At 36.7% G+C, this 18799-nt stretch overlaps 1 protein-coding gene across 1 annotated transcript in view; it reads right to left on the bottom strand.

The window, feature by feature from the left end:
• Window positions 1-18793, bottom strand: part of KCTD3 (potassium channel tetramerization domain containing 3) — a 53776-nt gene extending 34983 nt beyond the window's left edge. Inside the window, exons 1-9 of the mRNA XM_049634557.1 lie at window positions 18623-18793; window positions 14249-14302; window positions 13941-13986; window positions 12260-12333; window positions 7470-7528; window positions 7112-7192; window positions 6041-6181; window positions 5228-5318; window positions 456-646 (exon numbers count right to left, since the gene is read on the bottom strand). Of these exons, the coding sequence (XP_049490514.1) occupies window positions 456-646; window positions 5228-5318; window positions 6041-6181; window positions 7112-7192; window positions 7470-7528; window positions 12260-12333; window positions 13941-13986; window positions 14249-14302; window positions 18623-18705 (820 nt within the window). The 5' untranslated portion in view covers window positions 18706-18793. The remainder of the gene's footprint in view (window positions 1-455; window positions 647-5227; window positions 5319-6040; window positions 6182-7111; window positions 7193-7469; window positions 7529-12259; window positions 12334-13940; window positions 13987-14248; window positions 14303-18622) is intronic.
• Between the last annotated feature and the right edge of the window lie 6 nt (window positions 18794-18799).

The following is an 18799-nucleotide window of genomic DNA, read 5'->3' as shown; positions in this document are numbered from 1 at the left end:
TCTTGAATGACTTTTTAAGAGTACAAAGTAGTTCTGAGATTAAAAAGTTTGAGAATTTCTGCTCTAGAAGCAACAAATGAGGGTGAGAAAGACAGTTATTTACCCCATCTTCAGGCCCCACAGTATACGGAACTGGAGAGAAGGTGGCCCCACTCACTGGGATCCAGGAAAAATATATGCTCATAAAGCTGCCAGCTTTCAGCTGGAGCAAACTGGTAAAAAAAAAAAAAAAACAAAACTCTCCCCTCTCTCCTAAAACACTAAACTTCCCCATCTTTACTAGATCTTTCCTCTCACATTGAGCAGTTCTATTACCACTGAACCCTGGAAAGATGATGCGGCAGCTCTAGCTAAGTAATGGTCCAGGTTGGCTCTTATGCTGATGGGCGATCCCTCTTAAACTTCACAGTATTACATATACCAGCAAAATGCAGCAGGAACAAGAATTTCCCTACCAATTTCACTTCCGCTCCCTCCATCTTGGACACTCCATAAGATGATGCTACTCTCTGAAGCAACAGCAACCATTTTGTCTTTGTCTCCATGTGGACCTCCAACTACTTTGGCATTTAAAGCTACTCGTTCAATAGTCCAATCCAAATATGGACTTGTAAACACTTGTTGCCATCCTGAAGACTCTTTGATTCTGTTAGTAAAAATAAAGTATAAGTTAGACTCAGCAGCAATTAAGCAAATACAAACGAATGTTCCAAAAAAATTAATCACAGCTATACTTATTAAATACAAGATTCTGCCAATATATTTCCTCTACAAAGCCAGAACAATATTCTTAAGCTATCTTCTATTTACATACATAGGACATATAAGCCACATAACAAGAGACCAGCATTTTATATTTCTCCAAAGGAAAGTTTAGAACAATCACTCAGATTTTGAAAAAGCTTTAACAACTTAAAAAAAAAGAAAAAGATTGTATCTTTCACTTTTCTACTCAGAAAAGTGCTACTATCATTATCTATGGATAGAAGAGTCACAAAAATCAGAATTTTAGGATATTATTCCTTTCAATTATTAATCAGTTATTGAGTTATTAACTGTAACTACCTACAATCAACCTATTATTTTTTGGTACTTCAGGCAACAGGGCTGATAGTCTATCCAGGTAAACCAAGATGAAGGCATAATCCGGTATATACCACTATGCATTCCAATAAACTGGGACAATCAAATGAAAAAAATGTAGGGCTTTGGAAAAGCCTGATTTTAAAGGTTTCATTCTAAATGAAAAAATTGCATGAGCCTATTCTTTCCAAATAAATAAAGCCTACCACGGTTCAGATCTGCAGTTGAGTGACTATAAATGCTTTAATATTTCATCACTTATAAACATACCTTTAAGTTCTTAGTAATTTTTCTGCCCTACCTGAACTTAAGTCTTTCAGACATGTATTCCATGTGATTATATAGCCAGCCTTCATACATTCAGAACTTACAGTTATGCAGTCACAAGTAATGACCTCAACCTTAACTATGGAATATCTGTTTTTGAAGTCACACCGATGGAAACAAAGTTGTAAAGTTTTTATTTGCCTTACCTATGACAATAAACACAGCGTGAAGAAAACGATGCTCATTTATATACTACCTGACACACAATCACAAAAAAACCTTCAGTGTTCATACATGACAGTTACCTGAGGACCTGGGTAGAAATACTTTCGCTTCAATTTTGTTTAATAACGTGTGCTAACATGCACCTGGAGGGCTCAGTCGGTTGAGCAGCTGACTCTCGATTTCAGCTCAGGTCATGATCTCACAGCTTGTGGGTTCAAGCCCACAATGGGCTCTGCACTGGCAACACAGAGCCTGCTTGAGATTTTCTCCCCTACCCCCAAAATAAATACATAAAACTTAAAAAAAATTTTTTTGAAGTACGCTAAAGTAATACAACCATAACTCGCAAAAATATGCAATTCAGCCTTATCATTTCAAAGAACTAATGATTTCCTTAACTTCAAAAGAATATACAGAAAATGCACAATTTTTTTAAGAAAATGCACAATTTTTCCTAAGCATTATATGGTTCTGCAATTACTCACTTCAGCCACCAGATGGGATCATGTGTTATGATACATAAACAGAAAAAAATCATTTAGTAAAATCTAAGCATGTACAAACATTGAGATATGACATATAGGCCCTCTTAGGAACTGTCAAACTGGGCACAAAGCAGGGATTTGCCAGCACCTTGAGAATAGTGACCACACGCTGCTGATGTAGACACAGACACATACGAGGCTCAGGACAGTGTTCAATAGAGATCCTGTGCGGAATTTAATGATGTGATTTTTGTGATCATTACTTTAGAAATGTAAGTGTATATGAGCTCATCTTTTATAGAAATCATACTTATAAGGTACCTTTCTCTACAGAAATTAGGTTATTATAAAATAGGGATGCCAAAAAAGAGTAAAAGAATCAGGACAACATATTTGAAAGTGATTATAACAATTAGAAAATTTAACTTGAGGCACCTGGTGACTCAGTCAGTTAAGCATCCAAATCCTGGTTTCCGCTCAGGTCATGATCTCACAGTTCATGAGTCTGAGCCCACATGGGGTTCTGCACTGCGAGTACAGAGCCTGCTTGGGATTCCCTCCCTCTCGGTCCCTCCTACATGTATGTGCTCTCTTTCTCTCTCTCTTTCAGAATAAACCAATTATTCTGATTAAAGATTAAACAAAAAAGAAAATTTAATTCAATATGATAGGTGATACTGTTTTTAAGTTAAAATCAAATACAAAGATGAAAAACATATATGCTTTATCATTTTCCACACAAGTGACACAAAACTTTAATATGTAAAACAAGACAGATGAGCTTTGATTGGTACTCTACCTCCTTACTCCTGCCCAGTGAACCAACACTATGAAATCAGGAGACTTATGCAAAGAATATGAATACCATCCACATTAAAATCTCAAAAGAAATGTAGTGGAGGAGTCATGCCCCGACAACATTGTGCAACTTACTACAAATACGTAGTACCCCAGATTATATGGGAACAGATAAAATAGATCATTTTAGAAGACAGTCTAAAATTACATCTAAGTATATCTATACAAATATAAAGCAAGATAAAGGAGGGCTTGCAAATTCACTGAGGAAAGGATAATTTATGTGATAAATAATCAGAACATAATTAGCTACTACCCTCTTGGAAGAAAAGAAAATAGATCCCTAAATCTCACACCATAAACCAAAAGCAAGTTCCGAATGGATTGAAGATCGAAAAGCTCCTGGAGGGCAACAATTTACACAACCTCTCTTCAGTAACATAGATATACAAAAGTAAACAGGTAAGCGTGGGAGGGAGGAAAAAAAAGAGAGAGGGAAACAAACCATGAGAGACTCTTAAGGTCAGAGAACAAACTGAGGGCTGAGGGAGGGAAGTGAGTGGGGGAAGGGCTAGATGGGCGATGGGCACTAAGGAGGGCACTTGTTGGGATGAGCACTGGGTGTTGTAAGTGATGAACCATGAACTACTCCTGAAACCAACACTGTACTGTGTGTTAACTAACTAGAATTTAAATAGAAATTTGAAGGAAAAAAAAAAAGTAAAGCCTAAGAATATGGAAAATTAGTAAATCTAGGTGAGAACATACAGGGGTTCAATGCACTATTTCATTTTTTAGGGTTTTAAATTTATGAAAAGCTGTGGAAAAACAACTTGTGGAAAAGATTACACTATTGAAATCATTTGAGTATTTATTTTGAAATCTTCTAATTGCCACTGTGTTAAATGATTTAACCATATATGAGGAAATGCAATACATCCTCAATTCTCTTCCTTCGTCACTGTGCATAATTAGTCTGCCATCAACAACACTCAGAGAAAGCAAAGAAAGGTCATGGTCAAAAGCAAACACAAAAAATGGAAAATGTAACAGCATCCTTCTGATATTTGTCACTCAGTGAGGGAAATTTTGTGCAATACTGCATGTCTCTGTGTGGCAAGTAGCAATCTTCAGTACTGCTGTGCAATAACAGAGGTTACACCTGGGTAACATAATTATTTCACAACTCCTCTGGAATTCCTTATTAATAAAAACACGTACATAATATTTAACCAAATAAAAAATAAAATCTAAAATAGTTTTCTCAACTTAGAGCCACAGCCCTTAAGTTCAAAACACCTCCCCTCAAAAAATTCCTTTTTTCAATCAGTCTTGCTTCATATAAAAGTCATCCCCCAAAGAAATCACCCAAAAAGTCATTTCCATACTATTTAATAATTAAAATAAAAAAAACAGAATACTCTCAGAAGGAAAAGTTTGCACTAACTCTCTATTGCAATGAAAATATAACATAGAGATTATTGTTACAAAAGGCTTTTTTACCCAAATGGCTAACCTACCAATAAGCTCAGATTTAAACAAATACATCTGGGATTCTTTAAAATACATCTGTAAACTCTATAAGTTATTTTTCATATTTTTAATCTATTGTGGGTATTTTTTCTTAACTAAACTCAATAGTGACAAAATGTTTATATATTCTTTTATTTTTTAGCAATTAAGTGGGATAATAATCACAACCGTCTATGTGCTACTATGCCACTTTGTCAGAGTAACACTGTATACAGTGATTGTGAACAAAGAATCCTACCCCTTCTCCAATTTAAAGAAACAGAATCACTGGTCTCCACTACATTCTTCTTCATTCTCTCTTAGTTTCTGAGAATGCCAAGAATTAGTAAAACCAAACCACCTCTGTGTAAGTCTCACATGTTACAGACATTAAACCATATCACTGCTGCCCACAATTGTCCTGCTTCAATACCTCACTCCCAACTCTTTGAAAGTCATGACCAAGTCTTACTACCCCCACCTACAGAGTACAAAAGACTGAAATCACTATAGACAGAAAATCACAAGACTCCTATTAGTAATTCTGCCTAGCCACTTAGTCTAATAGTTAAGTGATTCAAGAGCTGGACAGAATAAGCAAAAAGAAATAACCTCAAGATACCTCAATTCTATCACAGTTGATATTAAATGGGAAAGATATATAAAAGCTATCAGAACATTTATCAAATTAATTACATAAATAAAACCAAACGAAATCTAGTCAAGAGACACAGAAGTGGGCAAAATACGCAGGAAAAAAATATGATGACTAACAACTCTTATGTCTGTAAATATAAAATCGCAATTATTAAGAACTACACCTCTCCAAAAACAAACCTTTATTACTTATACAGTACCTGTAACACACAGCGAAATGAGCATATGCAGCTACAATCCAGTTGTGATGGCCAGCCACAATTAGCACCTTTCGTGGATCCACAGGAAACCCTGTTGATTGTAGAAAAAGAAGTGGTTAATGTTCTAAAGCCGGGGTGCGTATACTATGGCCCATGGGCTGATTCCAGTCTTCTACCTGTTTTGATTAATAAAGTTTGGCTGAAACACAGCCATGCACATTTATTTACATATTGTCCTTGGCTGTTTTCAATGCTGCAATGGCAGAGTCAAACAGTTCAGACTGAGCCTAAAATGTTTACTGTTTCTTTAACATAAAAAGTTTGTCGGGGCACCTGGGTGTCGGGGCACCTGTCGGGGCACCTGTTTCTTTAACATAAAAAGTTTGTCGGTGCACCGCTCAGTCGGTTGGGCATCCGACTTCAGCTCAGGTCATGATCTCACTGCTCGTACGTTTGAGCCCCACGTCGGGCTCTGTGCTGACAGCTCAGAGCCTGGAGCCTGCTTCAGATTCTGTTTCTCCCCCTCTCTCTGCCCCTCCCACGCTCGTGCTCTGTCTCTCTCTGTCTCTCAATAATGAAGAAATGTTTAAAAAAAAGGTTTGTCAACTCCTAAAGATTTAGAGCAAACAGATGATCACAAACTTTTTAAATAAATTATATGTCAAATGAGATATAAAAATATAAATGATATATTTACATTAAAAGACAGGTAAGGCAAAGATCACATCTTTAAAAAATAATTACTCAGTATCACTCAGAACTAAAACCATTTGCATTTTTTTTTTTCTGTCTACTTCTGTAATCTTTGTTTACCTAGCCTAACAGTCTCTTCTCCAGTTCCAGAGAGAGCAGGCTGGGTACCATTTCCCCGAGCTTCACTTTCTGTGGAATTTAATCCATTCCTAGAACCAGCAGAGGATCTAGTTGTGTTGTTTATTTTACGACTAGGAATACCTATAAAAAGAAATAATAAGGTACATTTATTTCTAAATTCACCTATCAAAAATTTATAATTTCACACTGTAACAAAGAAACATACAAATGTGAATTTCATCATAGCTAAAAAATACCTTCCAATATAGCAATTTATTACAAATAATTTAATTACTGTGAAAAACAACAAAATGAAAATGAAATAAATTCTTTCAACAGATTTCTATTTATCAATCATGTTATATTCCATTTTAGCTAACTCTAGCTTACTGAAATCAATCATTAATTCAGTTGTCACCAGTGTTCACATTTGCTGTCTGTTTACAGTGTTTCCAGCTGCTTTGTGTTCGGTACAAGGCACTCACGGAAACTGCTTTACAGCTCAACTGCCCCTTTTACTAAATGTCTTTTATTTGGCAGAAGAGTCTGTTTTGGAATGAAATCTTGCTCAGAAGCCCAGCTTAACAAAGGTAAAGGCAAAAGTCTCCTAACTGACCGAGGTGGGACAGGGATGACAGACGCCTCACGGCCTCTCTCTCGTACACTGGCCTATGCCTGCAGAGCTCCCCGGGTTCTACAGAAAGGACACTGACAGCCGGTGCTCTAACACGGGCTGGCAGGCTACGGGCCATGGCTGTTTACATCAATAAAGTTGTACTGGTTGCATCCGTTCATGTCCGCAGAGCGTACGACAGGGCTGAGTAGTTGCCATCCAGATCTTCTAGCCCACAAGCCTGTCTGGCTTTTTACAGAAAAGAAAAAGTTTGGCACATCCCCACTCTAACATACAGTAGGACTTCTGTTAAAATTAAAGTTCTCAGCATTCCTAGTATATTTATACACGAGAAACTCAATAATCAAGAAAACAGATTTTCCTCTCTACATGCCTGTACTTGCCAAACGATGAAAAACCAAATTTTCTTAAAGACTAGCTAAACGAAGCAGAAGTACCTGGTGGAGGCAAGTAACCATGAAAAAGGACACTGCCGCAAGATGAGCGTTCCAGTTCTTCGCATAGGAGAAGCCTTCTTACTAAAAACATTTCAAAGCAAACTTGTCAAGAGTACATGCAAACAGAAAAATAGGACTCCATTTTTATTTTCTCTAGTTAAAGAGGATAAGGAAAGAAAAGGAAAATGTTTAAGTTAAATCAGTTGACAACCTCTTTTTACTATGAAAAACCACAAAAAGTAAGCACACTGAACCAGGTCATCAAAAAACAGGACCTGGTACAAAACATATTTCATTAGACAAGTTTACTACATGAAAAGTCACATCATAAAAACAAAATTATTAGGACAACACATACCTAATGGAGTGATTCCATAAAATTCTGCTTCATGCCTGAGAACATTAATACTTACTCCCCTACAAAAAAAAAAAAACAAAACACCAAACAAATGGTATAAATCCTCCAACACTGGCAACTTGGATTATCTGAAGCAGAGGGAAAAAGTACTACATTCTTAAAGTGAACAAATTCATAAGGCTTTAAAACTTATTCTTCTAATATCTTTAGTAATTTTAAAAGCTCTAAATAAAACAAAACAAAACAAACAAACAAAAAACAAAACGCATGCCAACGAAAACATTTTTTTACTTAAAAACCATTCCCGTGTAGATGAATTGGGTAACTGAGAAATTAGGGCTTCAGAGGGTTAATATGAATAAATTATCAAGAAATACCTAATAAGGCAAATAAGAGTAAGAATCATTCTTGTATGACATTTATTGCTTTTAAATTTTTATCATAATTATTTCTATATGTATTTTAACCTCCCCAATTATACTATAAAGATCCCTACTCCAGGCGCCTGGGTGGCTCAGCGTCCAGCTTTGGCTCAGGTCACGATCTCATGGTTTGAGTTTGAGCCCCATGTCTGGCTCTGTGCTGACAGCTCAGAGCCAGGAGCCTGCTTAGGATTCTATGTTTCCCTCCCTCTCTCTCTGCTCTTCCCCCGCTCTCCCTATCTCTCTCTCTCTCCAAAATAAATAACATTAAAAAAAACTTTCTTAAGATCCCTACAAGCGCATGATCCATCCATTTTCATATACCTTGCATAATGACTGTATATAATAATTATGTAATAAATATTTGTTGAACAAAGAAATTCAGATAAATGACTCTTCTCATCAGAAACCAAAAATAAAAATATAAAGAAAAAGTGGGGGGGGGAGAGACTAGCCTTAAAAAGGGCTAAGCTTACTAGAAGATGTTATAGGACCATTAAATAATTTGAAAATAAAAAGTAAAAAGAACAGAAGATTAAGAGCTTACAATACTAATGATTCATTTTGACTTGCAGTTATAACTTGTCCTTACTTTAAAAATATTGCCTGGGAAGAAATAAGAGCAGCATCACTAAAAATTAAAAGGATAATAAAGGAATACTGTCAACAATTCTTTTCCCACAAATTTGATAACCAAGATGAAATGGACCAATTCTTTGAAAGGTATCATTTGCTGAAATTCACATAAGAAAAAAAGAGACAATCCGTATAGGCCTATACCTACTAAAGGAATTGAATCAAAACAGAAAGCAACAGACCCAGAAAGATTCACTAGTGAATTCTACCAAACATTTAAGTTAAGAAATCATACCAATTCTCTATAATCTCTTTCAGAAGTTAGAAATAGGAATATTTCCTAACTCATTTTATAAGGCCAGTATTACCCTAATACCAAAACTAAGACACTATAGGAAGAGTACAGACCAGTATCTCTCATGAACATTGGTGCAAAAATTCTCAATAATGCCATAAGGCAAGAACTGTAATAAAGGCACACAGAAAACATACAACTGTTATTCACAGATGACATGGTTATCTATGTAGAAAATCCAAAAGTACAGACAAAAAACTCCTAGAACTAATAAACGATTATAGTAAGGTTGCAGGATACAAGGTTAGTATATAAAAGTCAATTGCTATGTACTAATAATGAATAGTGGAATTTAAAATTAAAAACATAATACCATTTACATTAGTACCACCAAAAACAATTATTTAGGTATAAATCTAACAAAAAATATGTTAAGATCTATATGAAGCAAACTACGTAACTCTAATGAACAAAATCAAAGAACTAAGTAAATGGAATGATATTCCATGTTCATGGATTAGAAAATTCAGTTTTGTTAACATGTCAGTTCTTTACAACTTCATCTGAAATTCAATTAAATCCTAATCAAAATTCTAGCAAGTTATTTTATGGATATTGACAAACTGATTCTAGAGTTTCTATGGAGAGTGAAAAGACCCAGAATAGTCAACACAATATTGAGGGAGAATAAAATTGGAGGACTGCCAGTACTCAACCATGGCATTTACCATAAAGCTATAGTAATCAAAACAGTGTGATACTGGCGAAAGAAAAGACAATCTGAAAAGCCTACCTACGGTATTATTCCAAGCATAAGACATTCTGGAAAAGGCAAAATTATGGAGATAATGAAAAGATCAACAGTCAGAGCACAAAAGATGAAGTTAGTGAAAATATTTTCTATGATATTAAAATGATGGACACCTGTCATTATACATTTGTCTAAACCCACAGAATACACAAGACCTAGAGTTAACTATAATGTAAACTATGAACTTTGTGTGGTTATGATGTGTCAATGGAGGTTCACCCTTGGCATGAAAAAAAAAAAAGTACCATTCTGGTAAGTGATGTTGATAATGGGGTAGGCTATGCATGTGTAGGAACAGGAGGTACATGAGAGATCTCTGTATCTTCCTCTTGATTTTGTTGTAAACCTAAAACCGCTCCAAAAAAGGTCTTTTAAACAATTCCTTGGGTTTAATAAACACGTACAACTGCAATGTTAAATTTCTTTTGTTTGTCAAATTGGTTGTGACTGGTTTAACACAAAAACAGTTAAACCTTTCTTTTCAAAACCATCTGTGTTAACAGCACAATAGTGCTGGCTAATTACGAGGTGGCTCAGGTCACAACAGTTCTTGAACCCAGTCTCCTGGGGAGGACAAGAAAACAAATATGGTAATTATAGCGCAGTGTGATAAGGGCAACAGAAGAATTTTATGGAAGGTAGAAAATTAGAATACAGTATTTTTTAAATTCCTTCCCATCTTCTTTTGAAAGGTACTACTACTTAGAGAATTTAATTTGATAGGCCTCTTTAAATGAAGTAACATAGCAATTTATAAGAAGCGCAATCAATAAATACAGATATTTAATTCTTACTAATTCTGCCTTTACTGGGTTATCTAGCTGTGAACTAGTCACAAGAAATCGACCACAAGTAAATTTAGGCTTCTTTCATCAAATTCTATGAGTCAAGATAATTTTATTCAAGAAGTAGTTAGTAACTTATTTGCCACCTCCACGGACCAAAAAAAAACAAAAAGCTCCAACAAACTCTTTTATTGATTCAGTAAATATCTATTGAAAAGCTACAAAGTGACTATATGCAGTCTTTTTTGTTTTATACGCACTGTTTTAACACTGGAAAAATCACAGGAAACAAGAGACCAAAAGATTTTTGTCATCTTTAAGGAGCTCATATTCCAGTAAATATAAGCCAAAACTTACATAATATTATAAAGAAGCAGGTCAAATAAACAACCAGAATTTTTAAAATATTTTTTAGATTTTATTTTTAAGTAATCTCTATACCCAACATGGGGCTTGAACTCACAACCCTGAGATCAAGAGGCACATACTTCACCAACTGAGCCAGCCAGGCACCTCTAAACAATTGGAATTTTAAAAGCTGTGTCTAAAAAAGACACATATATAAAGTGTATATATACTTATACTTTAAAATATAAAGACATCTTCAGTGAAAGTTCACTAGGAATATAGGGAATAAAAGAATAATAAAGGCAAATTAGACTGTAAATTCTTAGTAGGAATCCAGATGTTGGCAAAGTTAAAGTAACAGTTTAAATGGTCATTCGTTTATCTACAATCTATAAAACTCATGTATTGGACATGACGCATAAAACTCATGTACCAAACACAATGCTAGATCCTGGGACTATATAGGACAGTGCTTACCCTGTTGGAATTTAAAGTCAAACAGAAGACAGACTATTAAAAAAGCAAAATGTGTAAGAAACGTTGTGGTAATGGCAGGACAGGAAACTAGGAAGACCTATACTGAGTGGACATACCAGACATTATTGAAGAAGTCAGGACCATGACCAAGACCAAGACCACAAAGGGGCGCCTGGATGGCTCAGTCAGTTAAGCGTCCCGCTTTGGCGCAGGTCATGATCTCACGGTCTGGGAGTTCAACCCCTGCATCAGGTTCTATACTGACAGCTCAGAGCCTGGAACCTGCTTTGGATTCTGTGTCTTCCTCTGCCCCTCCCCCACTCGTTCTCTGTCTCTCTCTCTTTCAAAACTAAATAAATAGTAAAAAATTAAAAAAAAAAAAAAAAAAAAAACCCAACACCACCAAGAGGTGAAACTGTTGAAACAAGAGAAATTAAGCAGGGGCAAGATCGTAGAGAGCCTTATGAAACAATAAACTCCCAAATCCCCAGCCATTAATCCAAGAACATATTAAATAAGAGTTTTAAGTAGAGTAGCAACCAGATGACATTTATATTTTTAGAAGATAAGTTTGGCGGGGCCCCTGGGTGGCGCAGTCGGTTAAGCGTCCGACTTCAGCCAGGTCACGATCTCGCGGTCCGTGAGTTCGAGCCCCGCGTCAGGCTCTGGGCTGATGGCTCGGAGCCTGGAGCCTGTTTCCGATTCTGTGTCTCCCTCTCTCTCTGCTCCTCCCCCGTTCATGCTCTGTCTCTCTCTGTCCCAAAAATAAAAAACGTTGAAAAAAAAAAAAAATTAAAAAAAAAAAAAAAAAAAAAAGAAGATAAGTTTGGCTACAGTGTGAAAACTAATCGGAAGGAAGTAAGAATGCAGGCAGGAAACTGAATGGGAAGCTAGTGGAGGGGTCTAAAGGAAGAGATGATACGACGGTGGCCTCTACCTGTGAGTTTAATTCTGGGGAAACTTTCAAGCAAAACAATTTGGGGATGGGGGCGGGGGAGAACTTTTTCGTTCCACAGAATATTCCAAAAACACAGACCTACCGGTAAGAATTTACTTTAAAAAGATACATTTCTTACCTTAAATCTAGTTCTTTTGTCCGAAGAAAATTTAAAATGGGTGCAAATGCTGCTGGATCTCGATCAATAAATATCTGTAAATGAAGAATTGTTTTATTTTCAAATTATAAATTCAACTAATTAATCTGTAGCACTAAGGGGACAAACACTAAATTATTTAAATACCGTATTTACTTGACCCCACTCTTAGATTTTAATGTTTCTAAAGTTAGAATGCAGTTTTAAATGTGTGCATTTAAGGTAGTATTGTCTCTTCACCCAAAAACCTATTATTAGATTGATAATATTTTAAATGTAGGAATACTGGCATCTATTTATTGATATTTTTGGTAAAAGTGACATACTTTTTATCTGAAATATTGTAGAAATCAGTAAATACTTCAAAACCATTACACATAAATAATACCTTCTTATGTTATCATTAATTACTGGTGACAATGATTGTGACTTATATAATTTGTGATTCATATGTGAATTAATGAACAACAATGTACTTTAATAAAACACACAGGGTAATCAAGAAAAATAAATACTGCACATTACTATAAAAACTGGAAACGAATACTATTCTCATAGCATTTTTACATTCCATTATCTCAGTTTCCTCAAAAGCCAGGGGTGGGGGATGATGACAAAACACATTTCTTAAATAACAAATACTGCACCACATACAGGGAAAAAAACAATGCTTTAGAAAATATGAAATAGGTAATTGATAACTTTCTACAGGAATGTATACCAACACTTTGGATACAGATTTTAAATCAATTATAAAAATTCTAACCATAAAAATGAACATCTTTTAAAGCTTGCATTATTCAATTAGACAGAAAAATGATAGCTAGCAGTAAACCTCTTTATACTATGATTGATTATGTTTTTACAATAAATGAGGTTGTTCTCGCTACGTAAGCTCTTGCTTTTGTTTTTATCAGGACCAGTGAGAAGTTGGAGACACAACAGATTGGTGCAGATGTTGTTACTACCGATGTCTATAATCTCTCATGGACGTACGTGCTTTTGCTGCCTAATTTCATCTGCAAATCCCATCACAGCAAATAAGTACGTCTGGTCACTTTATTGCCTCCAAACAGAAAGCTATTTTAGCTTTTGTGAGTACTAGCCATTTCGTTTACATACCGTTGTGCACATTATAACTGTTTTTTAAATGTATAAACTCGTATTTCTGTACTGCACCCTGATAGTTCTTTCCTTCCCTCATTTTGCCATTGCTGTACAGGTTCCTAAGGTTTTTCTCCAAAATAAAAAAATTGTAGGACTTAATTAATTTGCAATATCTTACGATTCTAATTCAATATCAAAATGCTTTAGTATCCATATTCATCTAATTATTGCTAAAGTTTTAATTACTGATTAAAAAGTATTTCCTCTCCTGACAATGTAAGCTCATATCATCCAATCTCTTTAATCATAAATACCTAAATTGCTATATGCAGTATTCCATTTTGAGTTCTATTAATTACAGAAACACTATATGTAACAAGAAATGAAACACTTTTTAAGTACATATACATCACTTTCATTTAGTGGTTATTAAAATATTAGCTTTTCTGTCTTCTTAGAGTCACTATATAATACAGAACAATCATTAGCATTATTATTAATTATATTACTAATAAACATTTCAAGTTAGAAATATATATCAGCATATTATACTCACAGCACCAGTTTCATCTCGCAGTGTTGAAATTCGTCCACTCAGCAAACTAGAAGAGTCATGATCAATAAGCGGTTAGTTCCTAAAAGCTGAGTATGAAAAGAATGCCCTCATTTTTTATCAAATGTCCAAGACCAATACAAATGAATCATCCTATCTTCAAAATAAAATCAAAAATTTTAAATCTATTTTAAAAGTGAAGATTTTTACCCAAAAAATGAAAACATTAATTTAACCGGAAAAATAAAATTTTTTATTACTTTAATAATCAAGTTTTAAAAAAAATGGTACTAAAGAATTATATAAAATACCTGGAAAAAAAAGAATCTGGAATCCACATAAGGGTTTGTCTTGAGGTACTAAATCTGCAATTAAAAATAATCTGGTATTATAAATGAGGACATGATTTGAAATCTCAGTGTTAACCTGCTTCATATAATAATTTACAAGTTGTTGCACAGCTATAGCTACATCAATTATGTACATTTATTATTTTAAAATCGTGCCAGTTTCAATTCAGAGCTAAGATTATTCAAAGAGAGCGCAACAAAAATCACGGATTTTTTTTTTATTTTTTATTTTAGAGAGAGAGTGTGTGTACACCGGGGGGGGGGGGGCAGGGGCAAAAGGAGAGGGGGAGGGAGGGAGAATCCCAAGCAGGCTCCATGCTCAGCAGGGAGTCCGATGCAGGGATCACCCTGGGATCCTGACTTGGTGACCTGAGCCAAAATCAAGAGTGAGACGCTCAACCGATTGAGTCACCCAGGTGCTCCCAAAATCAAATAACTAATTCGCTAACATATAATGCTTCTTAAAATACCACTTTCCAGCATGCCATCTGCTGAAGAATCAACAAAGGCCATCACAAAAAGTCCAAAATTCTCAACATTTATAATTACCTTCAAGTCCCATTCCATCTCTCCAACACAAGTGTATTCCCATCTAATAAGATAGTACTTCAATACCCTTGGACAATTCATGCTTACTCTCTCATTGGGTATCTACTCTACCTATATATTCTTTTTTACTTTCTGTTGCCATCATCATGTGTCCTCACACAGAAGACAGCCAAACAGACTTCTGCTTTTCTCCACATTCCTTGTCTAGCATTATGACTGTTCTAAAGCAGTCCCTGTGCCCATTAATCAGATTAAGAAAGGATCCAGGGAGTTCATTCAAGAAACCACGGCAAATTTTGCAAGTGTGTATCTTAGCAAAATCTTAAGAAAACATGAGGAGCAGATTACGGCTAGTCAAAGGAAACTGACTTGGCCAAATAAATAAAAGCAAATTCAGTAAATGGCAAACTGAAGGATACAAGGATCCACTGCCCCCCCCACACACAAAATCACTATGTTCTTGAGGCTATCAAATTAACTCCAAATAAGGATCACTTATAACTTGTGATCCTTCATGCGCACTCATTATTCAGCAGACTGCCAGAGAACTCAAATTTTGTGTCACTTAGAAAATTACACAGGTCTGCTTAAAGTTGCATTAGCAGTTTCAATTAAAATCAGCAGTTTGGGGTAGGGTTAGTAATCTGAAATTTATGGGCAAAAGGATTAGATCCTCTCCCCCACCAATTTTCCACTTTTCAAACAGGAGGAAGACAAATGGGGGGGGGGGGGACCCACAGAACGTATAAACCAGGTTTCAAGTCTGATGTCATAAAAATGACATTTGCAATTACATGCGGTGCCTGGGTGGCTCAGTCAGTTTCGCGTACAACTCTCGGGCTTCACCTCAGTCATGATCTCACCGTTTGTAGATCTAGCTCTACACTGGGCTCTGCACTGACAGCTTGGAGTCCGCTTGGGATTCTCTCGCTCCCTCTCTGCTCCTCCCCCTGTTCGTGCAGGTGTGCATGTACTCTCTCCCAAAAATAAACTTTAAAGAAAAAATAAATTAGCTACACTTTAAGGAAAAAAATAAATAAAGTTACATGTGACAAGCATAATTTTCTGCAATATATATGAAAGCCTTATCTAATGGTTTTTAGCTCCTATCCACAGTGTGCCAAGAAAAGGGCCATGTCCAATCTGGTCTCAGCAGAAATGTTACTCAAGATATTAGCATAATATCTACACGTATAGTTCTTGCTCTTTGCCTCCCTCTAAATTAACTTGGAAGCAATCTAATTAAAATTATTTATCCTTCAATGTTACTATGCCACCAACCCTTACATTTCCCATTTTTACTTCAAATTCCTTTATCAAACCTGTAAGGCTGGTACTATTATCATCACTTTACATTTTAGGAAAACTAAGCACTAAAAAATAATTTGCCCTAGGCTGCTGAGTAGTTACAGGGAAAGCCTGGGAACTGGAATCTGTATCTGCATGATTCCAAAGTCCTTTGTCCATAAGTTCCCCACTAGCAGATCCCAGACCTCTCTTGTGAGGCCTCAAATTGTACTCATTCATAACAGAATTAATCACAAATTGAGTCATATTAGGTTTCTTTCACTTCTTTAGGTTTTTTTTTTTGGGGGGGGGGGTTGGTAAATACTGTTAATTCTAAGTGAACCCTTTTCTTCTCTACTTCCTGAATTACCCACAGTGTTAAATAAATCATAAAAATTGCTCATTTCTATAATTCCTTTGAATATGTCCAATCTCATATCCTTCCTCTCTTCGGGGGGTGGGAAGGACCTCACCTATATAACATATGCTTCTCTGCTCACAGTATACCCTCCTTTTGAGTTTTACTCTATCACCTTGGAGCCTACCTCCATTCTTGCCACAGGTAGTTCTCCCAGGGGCAATTCCTCAACTTTATTGAGAATCAAATCAGGATTTTTTTTTTTCTTCACAATGGCTAAGGTGATTGTGTTAATCTGTTTTGTACAAGATACAGATGACTTCTGGATCCCTTCTAGCTCTAAACTGTTGCAAGAGTCTATGATTCAAAGTAACTCAAGAAAATAGCCTTAGAACACTTGAAGTTGGATGTCCTATTTTCTATAGGCCATGTCATTACTTATTTTATAAACCATGTTATCCTAGCAAATCTATAAAGTTTATGCTGTTTTTTTAATTTAAATTCTCATTCCTATCTAACAACTTTCGTATGTCTTCTAAACTGTTCGATCCAACAATATATTTATCTTATTTTTGTATTCTTTGCTAATATCATCACTTAGAAAAACTTACACCCTGATAAAATCAAGTTTCATAAACAGTGAAATAAAATAAAGTGTTTCAGCTCCAAGATGGCTGCCTTTTATGATTAAAAAATTTAAACTCAATTCTACAGTCATTACCAAGAGTTCACTCATTATTAAACCATCCACTTTCAGCATGCAGTAAATAACACTACATTTAATTTTTATCGTAATAGTAATATCGTAATACTTTAGAATACCTGAAAAGAAACATCATCCACAATCTATAGCAATTAGGAACCAGTGCAGGTATTTTCAATGACTATAGTGCTATTCCTCAGCATTAACACACACTGCAGGTCGACTCTAGAGGGGGTATTCCTTTGCATCCATACGTTATCAAACCCGCAAAATTTCCATGTGATTTTAAGGGAAAAAATCCATTTCTTACATTAGGACACATGTCTTCTCCAGAAGACCAGTATCTATACAGAGCAATAATCTACCTCACACTGTTGAACGGTTTTGCATGGGGGGAGGGGGCGACCGGGAAAGAATGAAGAATTACTGATTCTTGTGTTGAATAAGTACACTTAGAATTAAACGTTTAGGATTAAAGTACGATACATTTTTATCCGTATGCTTCACAATGTTGTTTTGTATTTTTAAAAATATTAGTTACGTCCGGGATGTTGAAATCCTTTCATGTTCTCGAGCACTCTATCGTTCATCTCCTACCAAGCTTAAAACTCAACCACCCCTTCCTTCAAACAGAGCTGGCAAAGTCCCATTTTTGAGAAGAGTGACTCATAAGCCATACCGAATCCACAAATGATTTTCCCCCAAGAAAGCTTAATAGAAGTCACAGACAGGGAGTGGAAGGCAAGAGAGAGGATAAAGAGCTTTCAGTCTGTCTACTCTGAGTAGACAGTGCCAATATCCAAAGCTTCTCAGAACCAACTGTTAAAATTGCGGTTCCTGGACCCACTGCCCTGCAGGTTGAACAGATCCTTCAAAGCTATACACCCAGAAACTCTGAAAATAAATAACAACGTACTGCAACTCTACTGTACTCCATCCACCGAAATCCTTCGAGACTGCAAACACTCCTTAATTAGAAGGGTAAAAGAGCACAGTACTCTTTCTTACCCACGCCCACCGACACCTTGTTGACAGAAAAGGGAAGCAGGTTCATCTGCAAAAGCCAAACCACAAGGCCAGGCTTCTACAAAATAAATTCCTCAAATACACTCTAAGGTTAGGTAAGGAAGGCTTTTTAATGTTCCACTTGGCCTGATAGTTTAGAAAGGGGGAGGGACAAAGGTTGGCATTCTAGGAAGGCAGCCACGGGCACATGGGCCCGGCTCGCTCTAATTCCAAGAGGCCCTCCTGCCTCTCCGTCCCCGGAGCAGAGACTTCAACTCGAGACCGCCGACATTCTTCCCGCCGGGAGGGCCCCCGCGTCACCCATCGGGCTCGGCTCCCACATTCGCCCAAGTCCCCGCCAACCTTGGCCTCGCCGTCCCCCTGCAGGCCGTCCGCCGCATGCCCGCTCCGAGGCCCTTCTCCGCGGACTCACCTGGTCCCCCCGACGTTCAGCTGCACGATCTCGCCACTGCCAGCCGCCGCCGCGGCGAAGCTGCCGCAGTGCCCTCCCGCCATCTCCGGAGGCTCCGGGCGCGCACGCCGCCCGCCGGCCCCGGCCGGGGCCGTCGAGCCCGCGGAGGGGGCCCGAGGAGGCGGCGGTGGCGGCGGG

Source organism: Panthera uncia, chromosome F1 (assembly GCF_023721935.1).
Source record: "Panthera uncia isolate 11264 chromosome F1, Puncia_PCG_1.0, whole genome shotgun sequence".
Lineage (NCBI taxonomy): Eukaryota > Metazoa > Chordata > Mammalia > Carnivora > Felidae > Panthera > Panthera uncia.
This window is presented reverse-complemented; position numbering and strand designations above follow the sequence as displayed.